Source organism: Octopus bimaculoides, chromosome 11 (genome assembly GCF_046866305.1).
Source record: "Octopus bimaculoides isolate indiv1 chromosome 11, ASM4686630v1, whole genome shotgun sequence".
Lineage (NCBI taxonomy): Eukaryota > Metazoa > Mollusca > Cephalopoda > Octopoda > Octopodidae > Octopus > Octopus bimaculoides.
In genome coordinates, this window is record NC_142938.1 from 52,016,392 (window position 1) to 52,040,590 (window position 24,199).

The 24,199-nt window shown below is 36.7% G+C and overlaps 1 protein-coding gene and 1 pseudogene across 1 annotated transcript in view; one reads left to right on the forward strand and one right to left on the reverse strand.

Annotated features, from left to right (window-relative positions):
• Positions 1 to 14,854, reverse strand: part of LOC106873922 (actophorin-like) — a 62,364-nt gene extending 47,510 nt beyond the window's left edge. Inside the window, exon 1 of the mRNA XM_089360007.1 lies at positions 14,703 to 14,854. Within this exon, the coding sequence (XP_089216133.1) occupies positions 14,703 to 14,705 (3 nt within the window). The 5' untranslated portion in view covers positions 14,706 to 14,854. The remainder of the gene's footprint in view (positions 1 to 14,702) is intronic.
• A 535-nt stretch (positions 14,855 to 15,389) lies between these two features.
• Positions 15,390 to 23,642, forward strand: LOC149133328 (uncharacterized; annotated as a pseudogene).
• Positions 23,643 to 24,199: the final 557 nt, after the last annotated feature.

A 24,199-nucleotide genomic window follows, 5' to 3' on the forward strand; every position in this document is an offset into this window, starting at 1 on the left:
ATTTTTCACTGATACTTAATGTATTGACCCTGAACGGATGAAAGGCAAAGTCAACCTCAGCCGAATTTGAACTCAGAACATAGCGACAGATGAAATACTGTTAAGCATTTCGTCAAGCATGCTAATGATTCTGCCAGCTTGCCACCAGCAATAATAATAATAATAATAATAATAACTGTTCAAGAGTGAATAGCTGCAATTAATAGATGTGATAAAAATTCACAAACAACCCTGTTACAGATGTAACTGATATATTAGTTTCTGAATGTTTTTGAAATTAAAATTTCCTCATCAGTTGAAGATTCTGAAAACAATAAAAAGAACACACCAATCTATTTTGTGGTTCCTTTTTTTAAGATCAAATATACAATCTCAATGATTCCAACTTTGTCCTATACTTAAGTTGGGTGTCAGCTTTCGCATTATGGACACCTCTGCTCTTCTAAGATATACCATGTTAAAATATATTCTTTTCTACCCTAGGCACAAGGCCCCATTTTTTTTTTTTGGGGGGGGGGGGGGGTCAGTCGATTAGATTGAGACTCTAGTACGCAACTGGTACTTAATTTATCGACCCCGGAAGGATGAAAGACAAAGTCAACCATGGCGAAATTTAAACTCAGAACATAAAAGCAGACAAAATACTGTTAAGCATTTCACCCAGCTCACATGTTAAAGTATATTGAGAAATCTTTCATTTTCCACTATCAAAGATAAAAGTAATTGATTGAATCACATTGCTGTTAATTTTCTAGTCACTAAGAGGCCTTCTCATTAACTCTGTATTACCACATTCCATATTTCAAATTATACAGCACACAGAGACAGTGACAATTATTAAAACCTAGGAAGCATGTTTCCATGTATCTGTTCCAAGACAGAATAGTTAATCATTGTCATCATCACATTCCGATCTCTGTGGCTAAAAAGGAGATAATGACTGTGAAATGCATGCACCCCACAGTTTCGTTAGGTGATACTGTGAGCTGATTCAGTGTATTTTACACCTATTTGGCTACAGCGAGAAATTTTCTCCATGACAAGGCAGTGTCCCAGCATGGTTGCAGTCTAATGACCGAAACAAGTAAAAGATAATATCTCTACATTAATCCCAGCAACAATGCACAAGATACATCAACACATAATTTTAAGGCTAGTGCCGTTGCTGACTGTTCAGGAAAAATAGAGAGAGGAAAAAATAGCAGAAGGCAAGCACAAGCAGTCAGAGCATTAGTTATGTGACAAAACATTTAATGTTTGAAGTTCTTTGAGATAATAAAGAATTCTTTAGCTTGAAAACTGGGCACAATCAACTAAAATATGTCCAGCCTGAAGTACAAAGTAATTTCTGATTTTTAAGGGACCAAATAAAGTTGTGGAAACAAAAACTACCCAAAGAGTGGAGTGGGACAAGAAATAAACTAAAGCAGCTAAAATCTGAAGATATTAAATTAAAGCTAGAGTTTTAGTTTTTGTTCAACCCCAGACTATTCTAATTTCCATATTTCAGGTTCTATATTTCATTCTGAATCAGGAACAAAGACAACTCTGACAACATAATAACGTTGATCTTCTAATTCTAGACTAAAAACGTTGCCATTTCTAACATCTTCATATTATTTTTAACACCAAGTCAAGAGTTGGAGTGTTTTTAGATAGCTCTAAATGCAAAAAGAAAAGCCCCTCCACACACAAACCACTCTAAACATTATATGACCTAGAATTAGTTTGCTATTTATCAGAGGCAGTTTATTTCAATGAACATGTATTATTTGAACAGTAAAAGTAAATGACAGCTTGAATGACCATCAGGACAATAGTCGAGAGCCAGTCTGTTGTTGTGGTTCAGCTAAACTAATATCCAACATTGAAACAATGATGTTAATCAAATACACAACTGTTACTTTTATTTAGGTGACGATTGTATTATTACCTAAGAAATCTCTTTTGAAAAGCTTCCAGAAAGTATAAAGAGAGAGTGATTGAAAAGCACATTAAATTAATCATTTACAATCCCCCTTACAAGTTCTAAACAGATTCATGTGTGATGAAAAAGGGAAACTTTTTTAATAATTAGTGTTTAATGGAAAACTGTAAACTGACTTCATATAACTCCATCTCTTTAAGATGTTACAACATTTGATCAGTTAACTTAGTCCAGAAGAACAGTCCCTATTTTAAAGGTTAGGTTTAAATTTTAGTGAGTGATACCAAAACCCGTCAAATGTGCTAAATATATTTTGCAACTGTCCACCATTTCTTGGGTGTGTCAAGACTGTAAGCTCTGACGAGTGAAATTTTACAAAAACTCATTTTGAGAAAAAGGTTAATGAAATTATGTTTATGAATTTGTTTTGCAAGATTCCTGATGTGTAGTGAAACATATATTTCAGGATGGTCATTTTTTTCCTTGCCAAACAAACACATGCACCATATATTCATTCTTCACTTGTTTATCTATGTCCATTGTCTGAAAAATTTTCGTCACACATCTGTGACCACTTCAGCGACCCTTCCATTCCAAGTGTCTCCCCCTGTTCTGGTTTGTCCATTCTGTCTTTCTATCTAGAAAGATTTGATAGATTTCAGCATCACTAACTAAAAATTAAACACAGCCTTTAAAATAGGGACTGTTTTTCTGGACTAAATTAAAGGGTCTAGAATAAACTAAACAAAACAGGAGACATGTGGGATGGAAGAGTCACTGAAGAGGTCACAAATGTGACACAAAAGATTTCCAGACAATGGACACAAGATAAAGTAAGAACAATAATAAACGAGCGAAGAACAAATATATGATGCATGTGTTTATTTGGCAAGAAAAAAATGGCCATCCCAAAATATAACAATAGCTAATGAAATAATTACTGCAATTATTTTAATTATTTTTGTAGTGGTTCATAGCTAGAACTATAAGATAGATAAGACCACATCTTTAAAAAAAAATATATTGGGTCATCCCATAAATAATGCAGTTTTTCAGTTGCATGAACTAAAAGTTGGAGGGGAATGGGATAAAATACCTGCATCAACTTGCTATAAAAGTAGGTAGTAATTTTACCTTGTGCTTACTCTTAGTGCAAGTTTTGAAGAGTGCAGTTTGATTTTAATAGTTATTTTTTCAAAGCTATAATGGAAGTGACAAAAGAGCATATTCAGCATATTTTGCTTTATGAGTTCAATAAAGGCAACAATGCAACAGAAAGTGTGAAGATAAGTACATAGAGTATATGGGGATCAGGCAATAAGCATAAACCAGTATCAATGGTAGTTCTAGAAATTCCGAGTCGGAAACTACAGCCTAGAAGACGAGCCTCATCCCGGAAGATCTGTAGAGCTTGATGAGGATATCCTGCAAACCCTGGTGGAACAAAATCTCATCATTACATTTGAAGAACTAGCAGAGAAGCTTGGATTTCATCATTCAACCATTTATCGACACCTGCATGCCATTGGAAGAGTCAGCATGGGTTAGTTGGGTGTTAATGGGTTCCTCACAAACTTTCTGAGTCTAATCATGCACAGAGAGTGAATGTGTGCTCTTCTTTGCTGTTACGTCTCATGAATGAACCTTTTTTGGACCGAACAGTGATTGGTGATGAGAAATGGGTTCTCTATAAAAATGTCAAGCGTCAAAGAGAGTAGGTAGGAAAAGGAGAAACACTGGTACCTTATGCTAAAAAAGGTTTCCACCAGCATAAGGTGTTGTTATCTGTTTGGGTGCATATGAAAGGTTTAGTTCACTTTGAACTTTTAAACTCAAACTAAATAAGATCTACTGCAAGCAGGTTGAGCAGCTTAAGTCGGCACTGAGAGAAAAACGACCATCTTTGATTTCAAGACAAAAGGTGTTCTTCCATTAGGATAATGTTAGGCCACATACAGCGAGGATGACATTCTAAAGTCTGGAGCAGTTTAAATGAGAAACGATGCTCCACCAACCATATTTACTGGACATTGTCCCATCTGATTATCATTTATTCCGCAGTCTCCAAAATCTTTGGATAGAAAAATATGAATTCTGTAGATGAGGTCAGAACAGTACTGGAGGACAAGTGAATTTTGGAAGAGGGGCCTTGCAAGTCTACCAGATAGATGGAAGAGCATTGTAGAAAATGAAGTAGAGTTTATTTTAGATTAAAAAATAACTATTTATCTTAATTTTGAAAAATAAAGGTATAAAAAAACCACATTATATATGGGATGACCCAATAAATCAACAGGTAAAGTGGTGAAGTGCTTCTATGTTCAGAACACATAAAAATACAATAAATTTTTGCAAGTGGACAGCTAAACTGTAATCAAGTTTGAAATTTTTCTCAGTAGAAATTTAAATTACATCTATTCAAACACAACCAAGTCTATACCAGATCAATATACTGCAGCTAATATTCATTGGGGGATCAAATGCTAATTAAATCAGGTGCAGGCATGGCTGTGCAGTAAGAAGTTTGCTTCCCAACCACATGGCTCTGGGTTCAGTCCCATTGCATCGCACCTTAGGCAAGTGTCTTCTAGTAGAGAAGACACATCAAGCTAAGTGAGATCATAGTCATGGCCAGTGTCGGTGACTAGTAAAGGTATCCATTACACTCTATGGAGTGGTTGGCATTAGGAAGGGCACCCAGCCATAGAAACCAAATCCGAAACAAGCTGGAGCCTGGTGCAATTCTTGGGCTTACAAACCCCAGTTAAACTGTCTTACCCATGCTAGCATGAAAAACAGATGCTAGATGATGATGCAACTATAAGACAAAATCAAACCAAAGATAAAAATTGGAAACTCTTGTAGATTTTAAAGTTCATTCCGGAATGTGACACGGATAAAGAAACCTGTTAATTTTCATCTTTATCAATTTCCCACTAATTAAACCTTTTAATAAACTTTAAACAAGATCTTGTAAATAAACCAAAATCTAACATCACAGTTATTTCAGAACGAAACCGACTTTTTAATTACGAATTTTACAGTTAATTGGAAAAAGTTTAATGAGGAATTCTTGTTTAACTCTTTTGATACCAGCTCACCTGAAACTGCCACTGGTTCTATGATACAAATTCCTAGTTTTAAAAGAGATCTAAATTAAAACCTTCAATCAGAATTTTATGTTAATTTATGTTCCAAACACCTGCTTATATTAATGACAGTTACTTTATTAAATCCTTAATTATTTTCAAAATTAATAGAAACAAAGGCAGTATATTTCAAGAGAAATATGGTAATGAAAAAGTTAATCAAAATTATTTTCTTTAGACAAACTAAAATAGGTGAAGTTTGCTATTTACACCTCATGTCCCATATTCATTGTCTGCCATGTAAATGTTTCCATGAGTTGAACTGAAAATCCATTTCTAATTCCATTACACTCTCTCTTTTATAGACCTGTATTCCTGCTCAGCATGCTTTCTCAAATTTCAGTAAACTGCACTGTAAGTTAAGATATTTCCTCTCTTCTTAAATCTATATTCTTGGACTTAAATTGTCAAAATTCTTTTCCTAAATTAAGCGTTTAACAGTAAGAGCCTACATCAAATAGAGAGGGAGGAGTGCATGCGCATGGGGACATGCACAAGCACTCACTTGAATAGGAACATTAGTGAAAACAATATCAATTAACCAAAATTCAACAACTCCTTTGTATACTGTGAGCAATATTTCATGAACACATAAATCTCTTGGCAACAACAGTAATAATATTTATCATAACAAAATAATAGTATTTAAAGCTGTTGATTTATAAACAATACAGACGGTGTACTTACAACTATAACCATAACATATATTCTAAATAATACTTTTAATATCGTTTCAGTCACAAAATTAGGCACAGACAATTTAGGGATACAAATATAGTTTTAACTACTTAACTTCAGGCATTATTTCACTGACAACTAGCCACACAAAGACACTAATAAATAAATTTAAAAATCAATCACTATATTTTTACTACTTAATTCCTTCGCTTCAGATAAACTATCCACCAAACATTGACAAACATGAAATTTTGCACTATATTTTCCTAATTTGCTATAAAACAATTAGATTCTAAGTTCAAATTCAGTGGATCATGTTTAGTAGCCACCCATCTTTCACATTCCAGTATCAAGGTATGTAGTACCATGTATCAAACTAGAGATTCCAATCATGAAATTTCATAAAAAAATAAAAAATAAAAAAAAAGTTTCATAATTCAGGCAAGAAATAGACATTTTCCAAATTTCTTCCAATTACATAAAGATTTGTTTCCATCAACTTCTTCCATTTTCTAAATAAGGAGAAATTCTTAAATAAATGGACGCAGAAATGTCTATACTGGTTTCAAGTTTTGGCACGAGGGCAACAATTTTGGGTGAGAAACTAAATTGATTACATCAACCCCAGCACACAAAACTGGTACTTATTTTACTGAGCTTGAACCCAACACATAAAGATGCACAAAATGCTACTAAGCATTTTGTGAATGAAAGTCAACCCAAATGAGCCATAAAATAAAAATAAACTAATTCTATAGTTCCAACTTAAAATTACACATTTTTAATGGGGTAATGAGTGAGTAGGGGGAGATGGGGACAGTCAGTATAAATGAGATTAATTTAGGAGAGTTATTTTTATCAGAATCCAACATACAATTCCATTCAAATAAAATTCAATATCAATGTGTAAGATTAACTGCCAAATTGGAAATATAATATTCATGAGAACACATTTGTGCTCTCAAGACTTCTTGGCTATAAAAATAGACAAGTTAGAACACAAGAATGTCTTAATACAGAAACAATGCCAAGTTCTGGTAATAACAAATAGCATATCCTCAATACTCTAGTTGTGAATAAGCTCAACAGATTAATAGTTATAACTATAAGAGGACACCAGGATATATACATATATATATATAGATATTTCATTACATTTTCAAATGATCAACAGATGTGTGTGTGTGTTCATGAAAGTAATGGACACAACTAGAAGCCAATATAGTGCTGCATATTTCTAACTACTGCAGGTAACATTCTGCCTTCGGCCAAAACCTTGAAGATGAATTTGGCAGATAGAAACTGAAAGAAGCCCATCATGTGTGTGTGTGTTTGAGTGCAGATGCACATGAGTATTTGATAATATCTGAATTGACAAAAAACTGCACTGTCAGTTCTCCTGTCAACAAACCATACAGTGGTGTTGTACATTCAAAATGCATATAAAATATGGGATCTCTACTGACAAAAGCAGGCAAAAGTTAGTCATAGGAAAGGCATCCAGATGTAAAAGTGCTTGAATAATATATTTACCCATGATGGCATGGAAAAATACACAGTGAATATGTGTTTGTGTGTGTGCATGCGCGTGCTGGTGCCACATAAAAAGCACCCAGTACACTCTGTAAAGTGGTTGGCATTGGGAAGGGCATCCAACTGCAGAAACCATGCTAGAACAGACAATGGAGCTGGTGCAGCTTTCCAGTATGCCAGCTCCTGTCAAACTGTCCAACCCATGCCAGTATAGAAAATAGACATTAACTGACAATGATGACGACGACAATGGTGATATATATTATTTTGACAATCATCATCATCATCGTTTAACGTCCGCTTTCCATGCTAGCATGGGTTGGACGATTTGATTGAGGACTGGTGAAACCGGATGGCAACACCAGGCTCCAATCTAATTTGGCAGAGTTTCTACAGCTGGATGCCCTTCCTAACGCCAACCACTCAGAGAGTGTAGTGGGTGCTTTTACGTGTCACCCGCACGAAAACGGCCACGCTCGAAATGGTGTCTTTTATGTAACACCCGCACAAGAGCCAGTCCAGGGGTACTGGCAACGATCTCGCTCGAAAACCCTACAAACGCCAGTCAGGCGGTACTGGCAACGGTCACGCTCAAGATGGTACATCTTATGTGCCACCTGCACAAGAGCCAGTCCAGGGGCACTGGCAACGATCTCACTTGGCTTGCCGGGTCTTCTCACGCACAGCACATTTCCGGTGATATATATTATTTCGGATTTACTTCAAATCTTGCAACTAGCACCACATTGTACAACTGATGTCCTCAAAACTTAAAAGACTTGAAAAATATCCTTTTAGTTCATATTTTCATCAACTGTTCTTAAGACTACAACTGAAACCATGCTGCTTATCCCACAGTTAAAGAAGCACTCACCAGGGTTTTCACTCTGGCCCTAATTTTGAAAAGTACGATATAGAATCAAACAATTATCTCCCATTTGCTCTGCACAAGATGCCCCAATTAGATAGATAAAAAAAAAAACATCAAAGTCTAATTGCTCCTATATCAGAGCAAAAGAAAATAAAAGCAAATAAAGGCACATATACATATATGGTTTGCGGGAGCAACTGTTTTCTCGAAGGTACATATTGTCATGAATGGTTTGAAATGTGCAGCAGATAAACAGCCAACAACTGCTGAAGAGTTATTCTTTATGTTATTTGTCTTGTTTTCCATTTGTTTCTCTCATTGTTTGCAAAAGAAGTTTGTCTTTGTATTTCATGTTTTTTGTATTTCGGATTTCATATTGTTTACGTTTTGTGACGGCCTGTAACCATATAAGCACATATATATACTACTCCAGACTGATGATGAGCAATGACTCTGAAACTAGTCTCTGGATGCTGGCTTTGCTGGGTGGAGGTGCTTGTCTCCACTTTGAAAACACAAGGACACAGGAAATGTGTCATGTCCTACAGGAAATGGTGTTTCCTAAGGCTAAATAACAGTAGCATTCTTCCCTTTCATGGGACTGTCACATTAAGTTGACAAAATACTATCACTCTATCATGCTGTTACTGCATAAATCTGAGAGATTTAGAAATGTATTCTGAGTTCAAATTGTGCCATGGTCAACTTTGCCTTTCATCATCCCAGGGTTGAAAGAATAAAATACTAGTCAAGTGCAGTGGATTTGTCAGAATCATAACAGAATTGAAGAAAATACCTCAGAACATCTTTCTGTCCCTTCTGCTCCAAGTCCAACAACAACACTGATGCCAAAGTACATTGCTCATTACCAATTCTCCTGGACAACATCAGTTACATAGAGTAGGTCCCTAGAAGGATATTATTTGTCCTTCTAGGGATGCATGCCCTACACAAGAACTTTTCACTTTAAGATACACAGTCGATTCTGACTGACAAAGGCTTTCAATACATACCAAACAGGTTCTGGTGATATACACTTAAGTTAAGCAGGAAGTATTCATAGTGTAAATTGTTAACAACAGGCCTTATATTTATGATACAATAATGTAAAAATATTTCAACAATAGAAAATATTTACTTACAAACACACACACACACATATATATATATATATATATATACTTACATATATAATGCATGCATACGCTATACAGTTCTATAGACATGAGTTGGATGGGTTATTTGCCAAACCTGTGTTTCATAAACTCAGATATTCAAGATAGATTTCACATTTAGTTTTTATACATTTGTATTTATACAATCACACATACATACACATGTTCACACATATACACATACATACACACCAATATAGTTAGTCTGGCTCAGTAATGTCTGCTTTGCCTACACAGACCTCACATGCATATCGGAGACCTGCTTCAGTCATGAATGACCATGGGATCGCACCTAGAAAGTTACCCTCCGAGGCACAAGTCTGAGCAAGGTTGTTTATGGAAGACCAGCAGTCGCCCATGCATACCAGCCTCCCCTCCCCACGCCACCGATGTTCTCCAAGAGAAAGGGAAATGCCGATACAGCTTGGCACCAGTGATGTTGCAACTCATTTCTACAGTTGAGTAAACTGGAGCAACGTGAAATAAAGTATCTTGCTCAAGAACACAACACGCAGCCCAGTCTGGGATTTGAACTCACAACCTCACGGTCGTAAGTTCGATGCTCTAACCACTGAGCCATGTGCCTTCACACATGCATATATATATATATACATACATACAGAAATTCACTACACACACAGGCCCACAGATATTTAAGAGAAGTAGTTTATTTTAATTACAAATTGAAGTAAATTTTGATAATCCAGAAGAAAATAAAATTTGTAAATCGTAATTATAACTGGTTTAAAATCAACTGTTTCTTGTATGTTTATTTTAAACATAGGGTAACCATAGATTATATTAGCATAAACCAAAAGTTGGCAGAATGTACAACATTTTTAGTCTCTTTGAATTCAAATAGCATCAGGATTAACTTTGTATTTTATCTATCTGAAATCAATAATTGAGAATCATTGATGTTGTGATTGGCCTTATACTTAGGAAAGTATATCAACTATTAACAGACTCAACGCAGATAGCTCACTATATTAAATATATCAACACTTAGTTATTGTTTTTCATCTGGATGGTGACCCTGAGTAATTGATTTTTATGATTTCTTTTAAAGTTCGTCTTAATTATGGTGATATTTTATAGTAATATAACAATTGCTTATGCTTGTAGCATTTCTGAAGTTTTTAAACATCTTACATTACTGTTACAGAGGCAATTTGGTGGCTAACGAGATGTCATCAAAGAACATTTGCAACTAATTTAAATACTTGAAGATCACAATCATCATCATTTAATGTCTGATTCCATGTTGCCATGGGCTGAATGATTTGACAGAATTCGATGGTCAGAGAACTGCACCAGGCTCCAATGTCCACTTTGGTACGGTTTCTACAGCTTGGATGCCCTTCTTAATGCCAACCAAAGTTTACTGGGTACTTTGTGCATGCCACCAGCACTAGTTAGGACAGCCTCAAAACTTACAAGGCTAGTGACCCCTATAACTGAGGAAGAACAGAAAAGGAAGTGAGTGAGGACTCTAGGCAGAATAATGAGAGAAAGTAAGAGAAGATGGAGGGGAGTGTCTATAGTAGGGATCAGAGCCGAGGGGAAGGGAATTAGTGACAGGGATCATTGAGAAAAAGGGGTGATAGAGTGGGTTGTGTAAAGAGGTGTGTCTAGAGCTGTCCACTACTAAAAGGGCTGAATATGGAAAGGTATAATAGAAAGGTGTAATGGAAAGGGTACAGGAAGAGAGCAATAAACTAGGGTAGAGAGGGATCCAGACAGAATCATTCAAGGAAAGATGAGTATGAGGGGTAGGTCAGAGGGAGGGGGAAGATGAGAAGGGATTTTGAGGAGGCAGTGAAGCAATGAAAGAAAAGGAAGTGAGTGAAATGAAGAGCAGATGATGGGGAGTTAGGAGAGGGTTAGGGGGAAATAGTGGTTGGGTGAAGCAAGAAAAAGAAAGGTTAGAGGGTATCCTAGAGGTGTAAGGGCAGCTTAGGGGATTAAAAGTAAGAGAGGTAACCCAAGAGAGAATATGCTGTGAGTAATGAAGATATGGGAGTCACAGAGGTAGAGAGAAATGTAAGTTGATGAGGTGGCCTGATTTGGTGAAAAGCAGTGTATGAATATATTTTATAGCTTCTTAATCATAACTTGTGTTAATGAGCATTTAATCAGGAATGGACAGCTCTTCTGTAACACCACGTACAGTACACCAGACAGTACACTCATGTTTCATCTCCTTGAGATGCTGCATATTCAGATCAGCCTTCACAATTTATCCCAAGCCTTCTTGGTCTCCCTCTTTCAAAGGTTCCTCCAACATGGAAAAACTCAATTCCTTACATGACAACCATCCTCCATAAACATAACATACCTGTATTAGTGTAGCCTTCTATCTAGTACACTACACCTGATTTCTCGTAGGCCCAGTTTTTTTCTCTAACCTTATGAGGTTAGGTGTTCATGCATGCTTAATACTCTGGCATTGGAACATGCTGGCTTCATTTATTTCTGGTCTTTGACCCATATTAAAATATTCTTAAGACATATTGACCCATTCTACCATGCAGAATCGCAGTTCTAACACAAGTGTCATACAATCTGAGGAAGAAGACCTTTGGTTACTATACTTTCTGAGTAACCACCCTCCCTGCAAATTATGTCTCCAAGATAGAAGTTTTTGGTTACTTCTAGTGAGCTATTCCAAGCATTTAAGGGAATCTATTTCCAATGTGCTCACGATAGGTCTCCTCCAGTGCACCTATCACATAGGAAGCTTATATTCTCAGTCTGCCAAAGATTCCACTACATCTCTTATGTCCAAACTTACACCGAGTACAACATATAGAGTTTATGCCTACGCCTTTTCTGCAGATTGCACAAGGCCAATATTCTGGATTACACCAAAGTCCTGTCTTCTTTCCTATTTACTGAAATCTTAGTCTTTACTAAATTTACATTCAGGTCTTTCAATTCCGGGTTTAACTTCTATGCTTGATTTATAAAACTCTATTAAACCTGACACCAAAAAAACGACTGCAGAAAATATTCACTATATTATCTCAATGATATCTTACATAAAAAAAAAATAATAAATAATATTTACTTGCATGGCGCCAGAAAACAAACTGCATAAGAGGTACAGCATCGGGACTGACGGAAACACATTTTCTAAATATTCAAATTACTCTAATGGTTTTATTTTGACGGACTATAAGTCCTATTATTTTTAACAAGCTTATTCAATCTGCTTGTGTAGCTAAAACGCATTTACAGTGATGCCAGAAAGATGGAGAGGACAAAAATTCATCCCTACACAGTTTGGCCGAAACTAAATTATGTTACTCTGATGCTTCTAACAATTGGTAGCCCTGCTGTATCTATTTTAGAAGTAACCTGAACAGCATGTGAAGCAGGAGGAGGTACAGCACTCCTTTATTATACATAAAATGAGAGGATAGGCATTTCTTTGTCCTGACTCTCATGATATATATATTTACTTATATTATTGTATAGACAGTAAACGAATTAATGAGTAAATATCAAAATATTCTTAAGATTATTTCCAACAACCATTTCACACAGCTCTAACCTCTAATTTCGCCAACATATATTAGCAAATAGTTGTTGCGAGGAACTCATCAAGTCTGAGATATGCAGTGATAGAAGCGTGAAGAACCAAGCACGTGTGTAACTATATCAATGTCTAAATTGTGTGTATGTGTGAAAGAGAGACATGTAATTGAATAGGGCCAGGTGGTGGGAGAGAGGGGAGTTGGTTGTTTTAAACATGAGACAAGCTTTTCTATTTTATCTCTATCGACAAACTGATAAGGGTATACACACACACACACACATATATATATATATATAGTAACGTAGCAACAGTAGAATGTGACTAATTCACAATTAACAATAATTATTGGATTTCAACTACGTATGAAATTAAAACTAAATCGTTAGAATACGTTCAAAAGAACCAAACAGTATTTATTGTAAAACATAGAATATAAATTCCTTGACAGTGTTTTTAGATTTTTAAACTAGAATCAGAAGAAAGCTTATAAAATTACACGCACATACACGCGTGTATGTGTGTTAACGTGTAAATGTGAATGAAGCGGAATACAGATTGATAAAGATGGGTTTTTTGTTTATTTTTTTTTAAGAAATTGATCTTAGATTCGTCAATTACAAATTCTTCAGTAAAGTGAACTAATAAAATGAAGAACTCGACGCCCTTGGGAGAGGAATCAAGGTGATGCATAAAATAGTTGGGATATGATGATCATTGCCAGAAATGAGCACTCCTTTTTAAAACAGTCACAGACAGACATAAATATGCTTTAATTTATTTATTAGTTGGATTCATGGCAAGATAATAATAATAATAATAATCCTTTCTATTTTTTAATGATAATAATAACAATAATAGTAATAGTAATAAATGAGTGTTGAGGCTAAAGAGATTATAAACTAAATCGATTAATATCCCCCGCTGCTCTAAAATCTCCACTGACCTCGACTATATTATCATTAAATCTGTTCTGGTTTCTTTTGTGTCGTTTTGTAAATTTTTTTGGGGGTGAACGTAAACTACTTTTAAATTAAAATTATTGACAGCAAACACAGTGTTTTGATATGAAAGTAATATTCAACTGTTTTCGTTTTGGTCTATTTAATTTGTCTTTAAAAAGTTGCTCAACTTGAATTGAAAATAAAATCCGGCTTCAAATGGTCTAACACACACACATGCACATATATATGTAAATATATATACCCAAACATACACATTACACATGCGTGTATATATAAGTATATATATATATATATGTATATATTATATATACACACACATTTATACAAACGCTTAAAGCATCCACATATATTCAGTTTTAAAAGCTGCACATATATATACGTGTGTGTATGTGAGGGTAATTGTTCTGTGTGTGCGCGCGCAACACTTAGAGAAGTGAAAAAAACGGTCAAGTAAAATTCATCAGACAGAAATTTATCCAGAACGAATGAATTAAAGGTTTAAGATAAGACAATATTTCGTCAATGGATCTAAAATCAAATGTGTCACTTTCAGTTTTGCAAGTCTGTCTGTAGTGGTGGGCATCATCAGTAACAAATAATAATAATAATAATGTGTGGAGGATAAAGAGTTGTTTATCCAAATAAAGGAATCAAGCAGGAAGAAGGACTAAATATATAAATATGTTATATCTCTCTGGTTGTGTGTGATGAGAAAGAACCAGCACCAACCATTAAATAATGGAATGTCAATTAATTAGTTTGAAATAAACAGAAATTAAAATATTTTAACATTTCTAGTGGATTAAAAGGAAACGAAAGAGAGGAGAAATAAAACAATGGTAAAAAAAAAATATGGTTTTCTTTACCATTTTGATAGCGTTGTAGAGTTTGAAGCTTCTCTGCAAGTCTGGTTGTTTCACAGCTGGGGAAGAGACGGAGGCCGAGAGCTAAATTAACAACAACCGGCACCGCTTTACAATAACACCACCACCAGCATCAACAACGGCGACACACCAATGAAAAGACGGGGGTGGTGATAGATAGACAGAGAGTGAAGGGGAGAGAAAGAGAGTGTAAGAGGATAGAGAGAGAAAAAGGGGAGGAGGAGGAGAACGATACCGCAAAGGGAAGTGAAAGACAGGGAGAGAGAATCTAAAGGATAAAGAATAATAGAAAGAGGGGGGAGGAAAAGAACGATAGAGTAAGAGTAATGAGAGAGGGAGAGACAGATAAAGAACAATGAGAGAGAAAGACGAAAAGAAAGCTAGAAAAGAATAGACAGAAAAGGGAAAAGAAAAAAGCGATGCAGTAAAAGTAATGAGAGAGAGAGAGACAGAGTGAGAGGAGGAAAATGACCTAGTAAAAGTTATTGAAAGAGGGAGAGAGACTTAGAGAATGATAGAAAGAGGGGGAGTGTAGAAAAATATAGTGCAAAGATAACTGAGAGGGAGTGTGAGAGAATAAAATAGAAAATAATACAGAAAGTGCGATAGGTCAAGTGGAGAGTGAGAGAAGAAAAAACAAGAAAGGGAGGTGTAAGGATAAATAAAAGCATGACAACGAAAGAGGGAGGGAAAAAGCTGGAGAAGGTTAACGAAGGGGAGAAACGCAAGAAAGGAAGAGATAATGAGAAAGAAGGAAGTGTGAGTAGAGGTCAGAGAGATTAAAAAAAGAAACAAGAATAGAAAGCGAGAGTATGGGAGAGGAGAGTGAGAAAAAATTCGAAAATGGGAAGGGGAATAGAGAGAGAAAGAGAGAGAGAAAAAATTCGAAAACGAGGGAGGGGATAGAGAGAGAGAAAGTAAGTAAAATAAGACGATGATCATGAAAAGAGAAGTTATTCTTCCGCTACAAGAAAATAATTCTCCACTGAAATCACTATTTTCTCTCTCATATAATTGTATAATATCGATCTAAGAACATCATTTCACACGTTAGAAATCAAACTCAGTTTCGGAGAATATTTTATGTGTATTCTACGTATGTATATGACGACGACCGTATGTCTGCGCGATTATATATACATACACACGCCTATGCTCTCTTTAGATTCTTATACGCACTCAAATGTCATTATATCAATATTTAATTGTCATACATATTTGTATATCCGTCCATGTCTGTTACTTTGAACACGGGAGTGCACATAATTGATGCGTATAATATACAAGTGTGTGTGTGTATACATATATATACATACACATACATATATATAAACGTATCTGTATGTACTTCATGTGTATACGAACGTGTATGTGTGTGTGGATGCATGCTGATGTATGTGTGTGTGTCTGCGAATGTGCCTGCGCGCGCGTATGTATGTTTCTGTATGAAGCTGTATGTGTGAGTAGATGGAGGAGGAGATGTCAGTCATCATTTTGGCAATGCGTTCTTCTCTTCTCTTCAGTATATTCTCACCATTACACAGTAGCGTTGGAATGACTCAGACGCAGCCTTACCAAATTTGGTGAATTTTCGTCAACATGTAGAGAGAAAGGCTTATTCCTCATTATTTAGTTGAATAAAGACAGAACGCCTATTTTCAGGGCAGCTGGGTCACATACCAAGGATGTGTAAGGGTCTTTTCCTTGATAATCTTCAGACTCCCTAACTTTAAAGATGGGGGTCTTAGATGTATAAACTGGAATGTGTAAACGTCAATGTATTTATTGTCTTCAATTATTTCGCTACTTTTTACTATGGAACCTCTGACTTTTTTAATTGCTCTTTTCCATTAAGAAATCAACTGTAATTCCATTCACAACTATGGTGCATTATAACAAAATATATGTTACGATAAAGTACTTCTCTGGACGCGTGAACAGGGTAGCGATTTGGTCAATGTTTATTTTTAACAAAATATGTGATGTCGCTACTACGAACGACAAAACAATCGATTCCTATGTGTATGAGACTGTTAAATACACCTGGTGTCTGTGTGTGTGTGCGCGCGCATGTGGTGTATACATGTATGTATGAAGGCATGTACACAATATGTATATGTATCTATATATGTGTGTGTGTGTGTAGTTTGATGTTCGGGAAAATGAGAAAGTCTTTTACGTTTCGAGCCTACGCTCTTCAACAGAAAGGAATGTGAGGAAATAAACACAGAGAGAATAAAAAAAAAACTTTGGGATTTAGCGATCAATCATGGCGACTGGTTCGGAAAAAATAGTTTGACATGCGTGAGTCGTCTAAGAGACCATAAGTCAGGGAGAAGATGCACTCGTATAACTATCAGTAGAGTGGGTTTATTATCCGAGCTTTATTAAGTATCCATCACGGCTGGTCTTACCAATCGGTTTCGTGTAAAGAACACAATAGAGTGTTAGGTAACAATCCTCTGCGCTCATCAGAGGTAGCCAATATGGAAGGGAATATGATTATCATTTTCCCTTTGCATAATATATATATATATATATATATATATATATATATATATATATTATGATTATCATTTTCCCTTTGCATAATATATATATATATATATATATATATATATATATATATATATATATATATATATATATATATATATATATATATATATATATATATATATAAATATATATATATATATATATATATATATATATATATATATATATTATGCAAAGGGAAAATGATAATCATATTCCCTTCCATATTGGCTACCTCTGATGAGCGCAGAGGATTGTTACCTAACACTCATATATATATATATATATATGAAGAAAAGAAAATTGAGAGTAGGAAGTTAACAATTTACTCTTTTACTCTTTACTTGTTTCAGTCATTTGACTGGCCATGCTGGAGCACCGCCTTTAGTCGAGCGAATCGACCCCAGGACTTATTCTTTGTAAGCCTAGTACTTATTCTATCAGTCTCTTTTGCTGAACCGCTAAGTTACGGGGACGTAAACACACCAGCATCGGTTGTCAAGCGATGTTGGGGGGGGGACACAAACACAAACACACACACACATATATATATATATATATATATAAACCAAGAGAGAAGATGGAGATAAGATTGATAAAAATCTATTAATACATTGATAAGACCTACAATTGTTTCAATTCATCGCTTATAGTGTAAAATTAATCAAATTTAATTTAATTAAATAATCTGGTTAATTATCATAAGCCAGAATTGCATCAGAGAAAAACGTACAAAGAAATTTATATATATCATATTGAAAACATAATGAAGACATTAAATAATCAAACAGGAAAAATACAGTTTTTTATAATAATAATATATATGTGTGTGCCTATATTATAAGGTATTCAACCAGTCTAATCTTGGATATTTCTAACCCTCCGATGTCTATATATCCTCACTTGTACTTTAATCTATCTATCTATCTATCTATCTATGTATCTATGTATCTATGTATCTATCTATCTGTCTGTCTGTCTGTCTGTCTGTCTGTCTGGCTGTCTGTCTGCTGTCTGTCTGTCTATCTATCTATCTATCTATCTATCTCTATCTATCTATCTATCTATCTATCTATCTATCTATCTATCTATCTATATATATATATATATATATATATATATATATATATATATATTCGTACATATATATATTCATACATTGGGCCTCACCGAGGCGATGACTACTGACCGAGACCTTTGGAAATGTGCTGTGCGTGAGAAGACCCGGCAAGCCAAGTGAGATCGTTGCCAGTGCCCCTGGACTGGCTCTTGTGCGGGTGGCACATAAGATGCACCATTTTGAGCGTGGCTGTTGCCAGTACCGCCTGACTGGCCTTCGTAGGATTTTCGAGCAAGATCGTTGCCAGTGCCCTTGGACTGGCTCTTGTGCAGGTGGCACATAAAAGACACCATTTCGAGCGTGGCCGTTGCCAGTACCGCCTGACTAGCCTTCGTGCGGGTGACATGTAAAAGCACCCACTACACTCTCTGAGTGGTTGGCATTAGGAAGGGCATCCAGCTGTAGAAACTCTGCCAAATTAGATTGGAGCCTGGTGTTGCCATCCGGTTTCACCAGTCCTCAGTCAAATCGTCCAACCCATGCTAGCATGGAAAGCGGATGTTAAACGATGATGATGATGATGATGATGATGATATATATATATACTTGGAAATGAATGCACCACATTCATATAATATAATGGAAGAACGGTGGTAGCAGGGAATTGTACCAATGTGCCAGAAGGGAGGCTAGGCGACAGGTTTATTTAGCCAGAGGGGAAGCAGATAAGGAAAGATTTGCCAATGTTCTGCGCCGTGAGGACCAAAGACTCGAGATATTTCGTGTTGCAAGACAGTGTAGGAGAGAGAATAGTGATGTTGTAGGAGAGAAATGTGTTCGCATGGATGATGGTACGCTTGCATTAAATGAGGATGCAAAGAAAGAGGTCTGGAGATGCCACTACGATAGATTGCTTAATAAAGAGAATGAATGGGAGAAAGAGAGCCTGCCGTATGTCGACCCAATAGAGGGACCAGCTATCCGAGTTGATAGTACCAGGGTAGATAAAGCAATTAAGAGTATGAAGACCGGGAAAGCCCCCGGCCCATCAGGAATCACTGCAGAGATGCTCAAAATATCTGGCAGTGTTGGCTATAGCCTAGTCACCCGTATTACGAACCAGGTGATACACGAAGGAGTCATACCCAATGACTGGTGTAGCAGCATCATAGTCAACTGCTACAAAGGTAAAGGTGACGCTTTAGATACAAATAATTACAGAGGCATCAAGCTGTTAGATCAGGTTATGAAAGTTACAGAGAGGGTCATAGCCCAACTAATTAGGGAGCGAATCAATTTAGATGAGATGCAGTTTGGGTTTGTGCCAGGTAAAAGCACTACTGATGCCTTATTTCTAGTGAGACAGTTGCAGGAGAAATACCTAGCTAAGGATAAACCTCTGTACCTGGCTTTCGTTGACATGGAGAAAGCCTTTGACAGGGTCCCCCGATCCCTTATCTGGTGGTCAATGAGGAAACTTGGGATAGAAGAATGGTTAGTGAGAGCTGTGCGAGCCATGTACAGAGATGCTGCCAGTAAGGTGACGGTTGGAAATGAGTACAGCAATGAATTCCGGGTAGAGGTAGGGGTCCACCAAGGTTCCGTCCTCAGCCCCCTCTTATTTATCATAGTCCTCCAGGCAATCACAGAGGAGTTCAAGACAGGTTGCCCCTGGGAGCTCCTCTATGCTGATGACCTTGCCCTAATTGCGGAGTCACTATCAGAACTAGAGGAGAAGTTTCAGGTGTGGAAGCAAGGTCTAGAATTGAAGGGCCTTAGAGTCAACCTAGCTAAAACCAAAATCCTAATAAGTAGGAAGGTAGATAAAACACAAACCCCTTCAGGTAGATGGCCCTGCTCAGTATATAGAAAAGGAGTAGGTAGTAACTCTATAAGATGTACCCGGTGCAAGTTATGGACACATAAGAGGTGCAGCAACATCAAAGGCAGGTTAACTAGCAAGTTAGTTTTTGTTTGTGGCAGATGTTCAGGTGCAATAAAGACTGTAAACAAACAGGAAACAACTTCTATCTCATTCCAGGGTGAAAAACTAGAGGTAGTCGATAGCTTCCGCTATCTGGGCGACCAAGTTAGTAGTGGGGGTGGGTGCGCTGAAAGTGTAGCTGCTAAAATAAGAATAGCCTGGGCAAAGTTTAGAGAGCTCTTACCCCTGCTGGCGACAAAGGGACTCTCACTCAGAATAAAAGGCAGACTGTATGACGCATGCGTACGAACAACCATGCTACATGGCAGTGAAACATGGGCTGTAACTGCTGAGGACATACGTAAGCTCGCAAGGAATGAAGCCAGTATGCTCCGTTGGATGTGTAATGTCAATGTGAATACCCGTCAGAGTGTAAGTATCTTGAGAGAAAAGCTGAACATTAGAAGCATCAGTTGTGGCGTGCAAGAGAGACGATTGCGCTGGTATGGACATGTGGTGAGAATGGAGGAGGATAGCTGCGTGAAAAAGTGCCACACCCTAACAGTTGAGGGAACCCGTGGAAGAGGTAGGCCCAGGAAGACCTGGGCTGAGGTGGTGAGGCAAGACCTTCGTACATTGGGCCTCACCGAGGCGATGACTACTGACTGAGACCTTTGGAAATGTGCTGTGCGTGAGAAGACCCGGCAAGCCAAGTAAGATCGTTGCCAGTGCCCCTGGACTGGTTCTTGTGCGGGTGGCACATGAGATGCACCATTTTGAGCGTGGCCGTTGCCAGTACCACCTGACTGGCTCCTGTAGGATTTTCGAGCGAGATCGTTGCCAGCGCCCCTGGACTGGCTTGTGCGGGTGGCACATAAAAGACACCATTTCGAGCGTGGCCGTTTTCGTGCGGGTGACACGTAAAAGCACCCACTACACTCTCTGAGTGGTTGGCGTTAGGAAGGGCATCCAGCTGTAGAAACTCTGCCAAATCAGACTGGAGCCTGGTGTTGCCATCCGGTTTCACCAGTCCTCAATCAAATCGTCCAACCCATGCTAGCATGGAAAGCGGACGTTAAACGATGATGATGATGATGATGATATATATATGATGACCGTCCACTCGTGATCGAGGAAGACCATTATATATGGATATTAGCTAACAAGATCCTAAAGACTTAATAATAGTTATGTATGTGTTTTTTCGTGTTTTGTTTGAAAGGTAACCACTCCTGAAGAAGTGCCAAATGTCTAAATCCAATGGACCAGTCACTGGATAAGTTTGGCACAGAAATGTTAACATAGAGTGGTGAATAAATCGATATATCGAATTTGAAGTCTCTGTCTCTTTTGAATATGAAAATTTAAAAGTTTAAAAACCTTATAATATATATATATATATATATATATATATATATATATATATATATACACATGCATATATGGGTACAGGACGTCACCAACAGTGCAAATAACATGAAATCCATAAACAAGTGAGGGGGAAAACAAGTGGAATACGTAAACAACAAGGAAAAAAAAAGGAAAACAGGACAAGTTAACACAGATAAACGACCCTTCATCAGTTGTCGGCTGTCTATCTACTCCTCATTTCGAGCATTCAACGACAATATGAGTCTTCAAAGACAGTTGCTCCCATAAATTCTAAAATAAAATTTAGGATTTATGGAGGGACAAAGTTGGGAATAAAAAAATAACAGTGGAGACATACAAGGAAACATGGGGGGTCGTTAGACCAGAATGAGAGGAAAATAGTAAACGCTGGGAGAAATATTTTTTTTTTTTTTAAAAAGAGATAGAAGAGAGAGAAAAACACGCATACACTTTGGAAACGTGAGAGTTGGGGACAGAGAGGGTATCCAGCCATAGAAAGTCTGCCTCAACACATTCTATATGACCCATGCAAATGGATATTAGAATGATGACGATGATGAAAATAGCAGATGTGTTAGTGTTTGAACATAGAGCCTCAAGGCCTTCTGTCACTGTATATTATGTACAACTCTGTCTATATGAGTTAACCACAAGTACAGCTAAGACCTCTGTGATCAGCTAGCTAGCTGGGTGACAAAGTTTAATGTTTCACATTCTGCTGTGCATATGATCTGTTACTAATCTTAAGAAAATACCACCCATTCATTCCTAAAGACACCAGAACATTACTTGGCACACAAAAAAATGTATAAAATTCCTGAAATAAATGGAGGGTCATACCACCATTTTGGTTTAGCAGCATCACTCAAACAAATTCTTTTGGAGTTGTACCAAACTCATGTAGATGATATAAACATGCTGATGATACAAATTAATATTGATGGACTACCCCTGTTTAAGAGTTCAAATACTCAATTTTGGCCTATTTTAGGAAAACTTATGGACTCCTTTTTTTTTTTTTGAACCCTTTCATAATTGGTTTTTATTTAGGAAATCAAAAGCCAGGTGATGCCAGTTTCTTTTTACATCATTTAGTGTTGGAATTAAGAGAGGTTGAAGAGAATTTTTTGCATGTTCCTGAGGTTGACAAACATTTCCAGGTTTCGGTATCTTGTGTTATTTGTGATACTCCAGCCCAGGCATTTGTTAAGCAGGTCAAAAGTCATAGTGGCTATCGTGGTTGTGAAAAGTGTACTGAAAGAGGTATGTATAATGGCTGAATGACAATTCCAGAGATGAAGATTCCTTTGATGTTCAGTTTGCTGAGATGTCAGATAGGAATCATCATTTAGGCCCCTCTCCTCTCAGAGAAACATCATCAGGTTTGGTTAGTCAATTCCCTCTTGATTATATGCATTTGGTGTGTTCAGGTGTTATCAGACATCTTTTTTTGCTCTGGTTGCGAGGACCGGTCAAAAATTCTTGCAGAATAGGTGCTAATTCAGTAAAGCAAATATCTGAGGGTTTACTTGAGAAAGTATCTTCTATGTGAGTTCTTGAGGAAAGGGAGGCCTTTGAATGAAATAGACAAGTGGAAGGTAACTGAATTGAGACAATTTTTGCTTTACACTGTTCTGGTTGTTCTTTGTATTTGTCTTCCCAGTACAAGGTATCATCATTTTATGCTTTTATTTGTTGGAATATATTGCCTGTCCAGCTTATTTTTCTGCATGACTCATTATCCTCATCATCATCATCATCGTTTAATGTCCGCTTTCCATGCTAGCATGGGTTGGACGATTTGACTGAGGACTGGTGAAACCAGATGGTTACACCAGGCTCCAATCTGGAAATTTTCTGTTTATTTATTGAAAATTTTGTAAATTTGTATGGTAAGGACATGCTTGTTTATTATATTCATGGACTGATTTATTTGGCAAAGGAAGTTTCAAAATTTGGTCCTCTAGATAGTTTTTCAGCTTTTGTGTTTGAAAGTTACAAAAGTTAAAAAGTCTCATGCAGAAACCTAATTTTCCACTGCAGTAGGTACTAAGAAGGTTGTCCAAAAGATGTGTACATAATCCACAACCTAAACACATATCCTGAATACAGGTGTAGTTAAGAGAAAGAATTCAGAAGGACCAGTTCAGAATTGGACACATCATTCATTTTCCCAGTATAGAGAAATCCAGTTACCTAATTATTTTTTTATCAGTGAGTCGGGGGAGACTGTATTTTATTAGGGAGTAGAGTATCACTTGTCAGGAATATACTTGTTGATGGCGCTGATTCTCAGAAGTTTATTTTGTATGAAGAATTTGGAAATATTTCAAACTTTTTTAACACCCCATTAGAATCTTCTGATGTAAGAATATTTATTCTCTGATCTCACAGAATTTCACTGCACCAGAGACAATTTCAACTTTGTTTATTTACTGTTTGCAGTTTTGAAATGAATTCCCATTTTAGTTTGTGTGAAAATAGTTGCAATAATAGTCAATACTTCCCATACAATTTCTTTAATATGGGAATTGTTTGTAAATACATGAAATTTCACCTTATTTC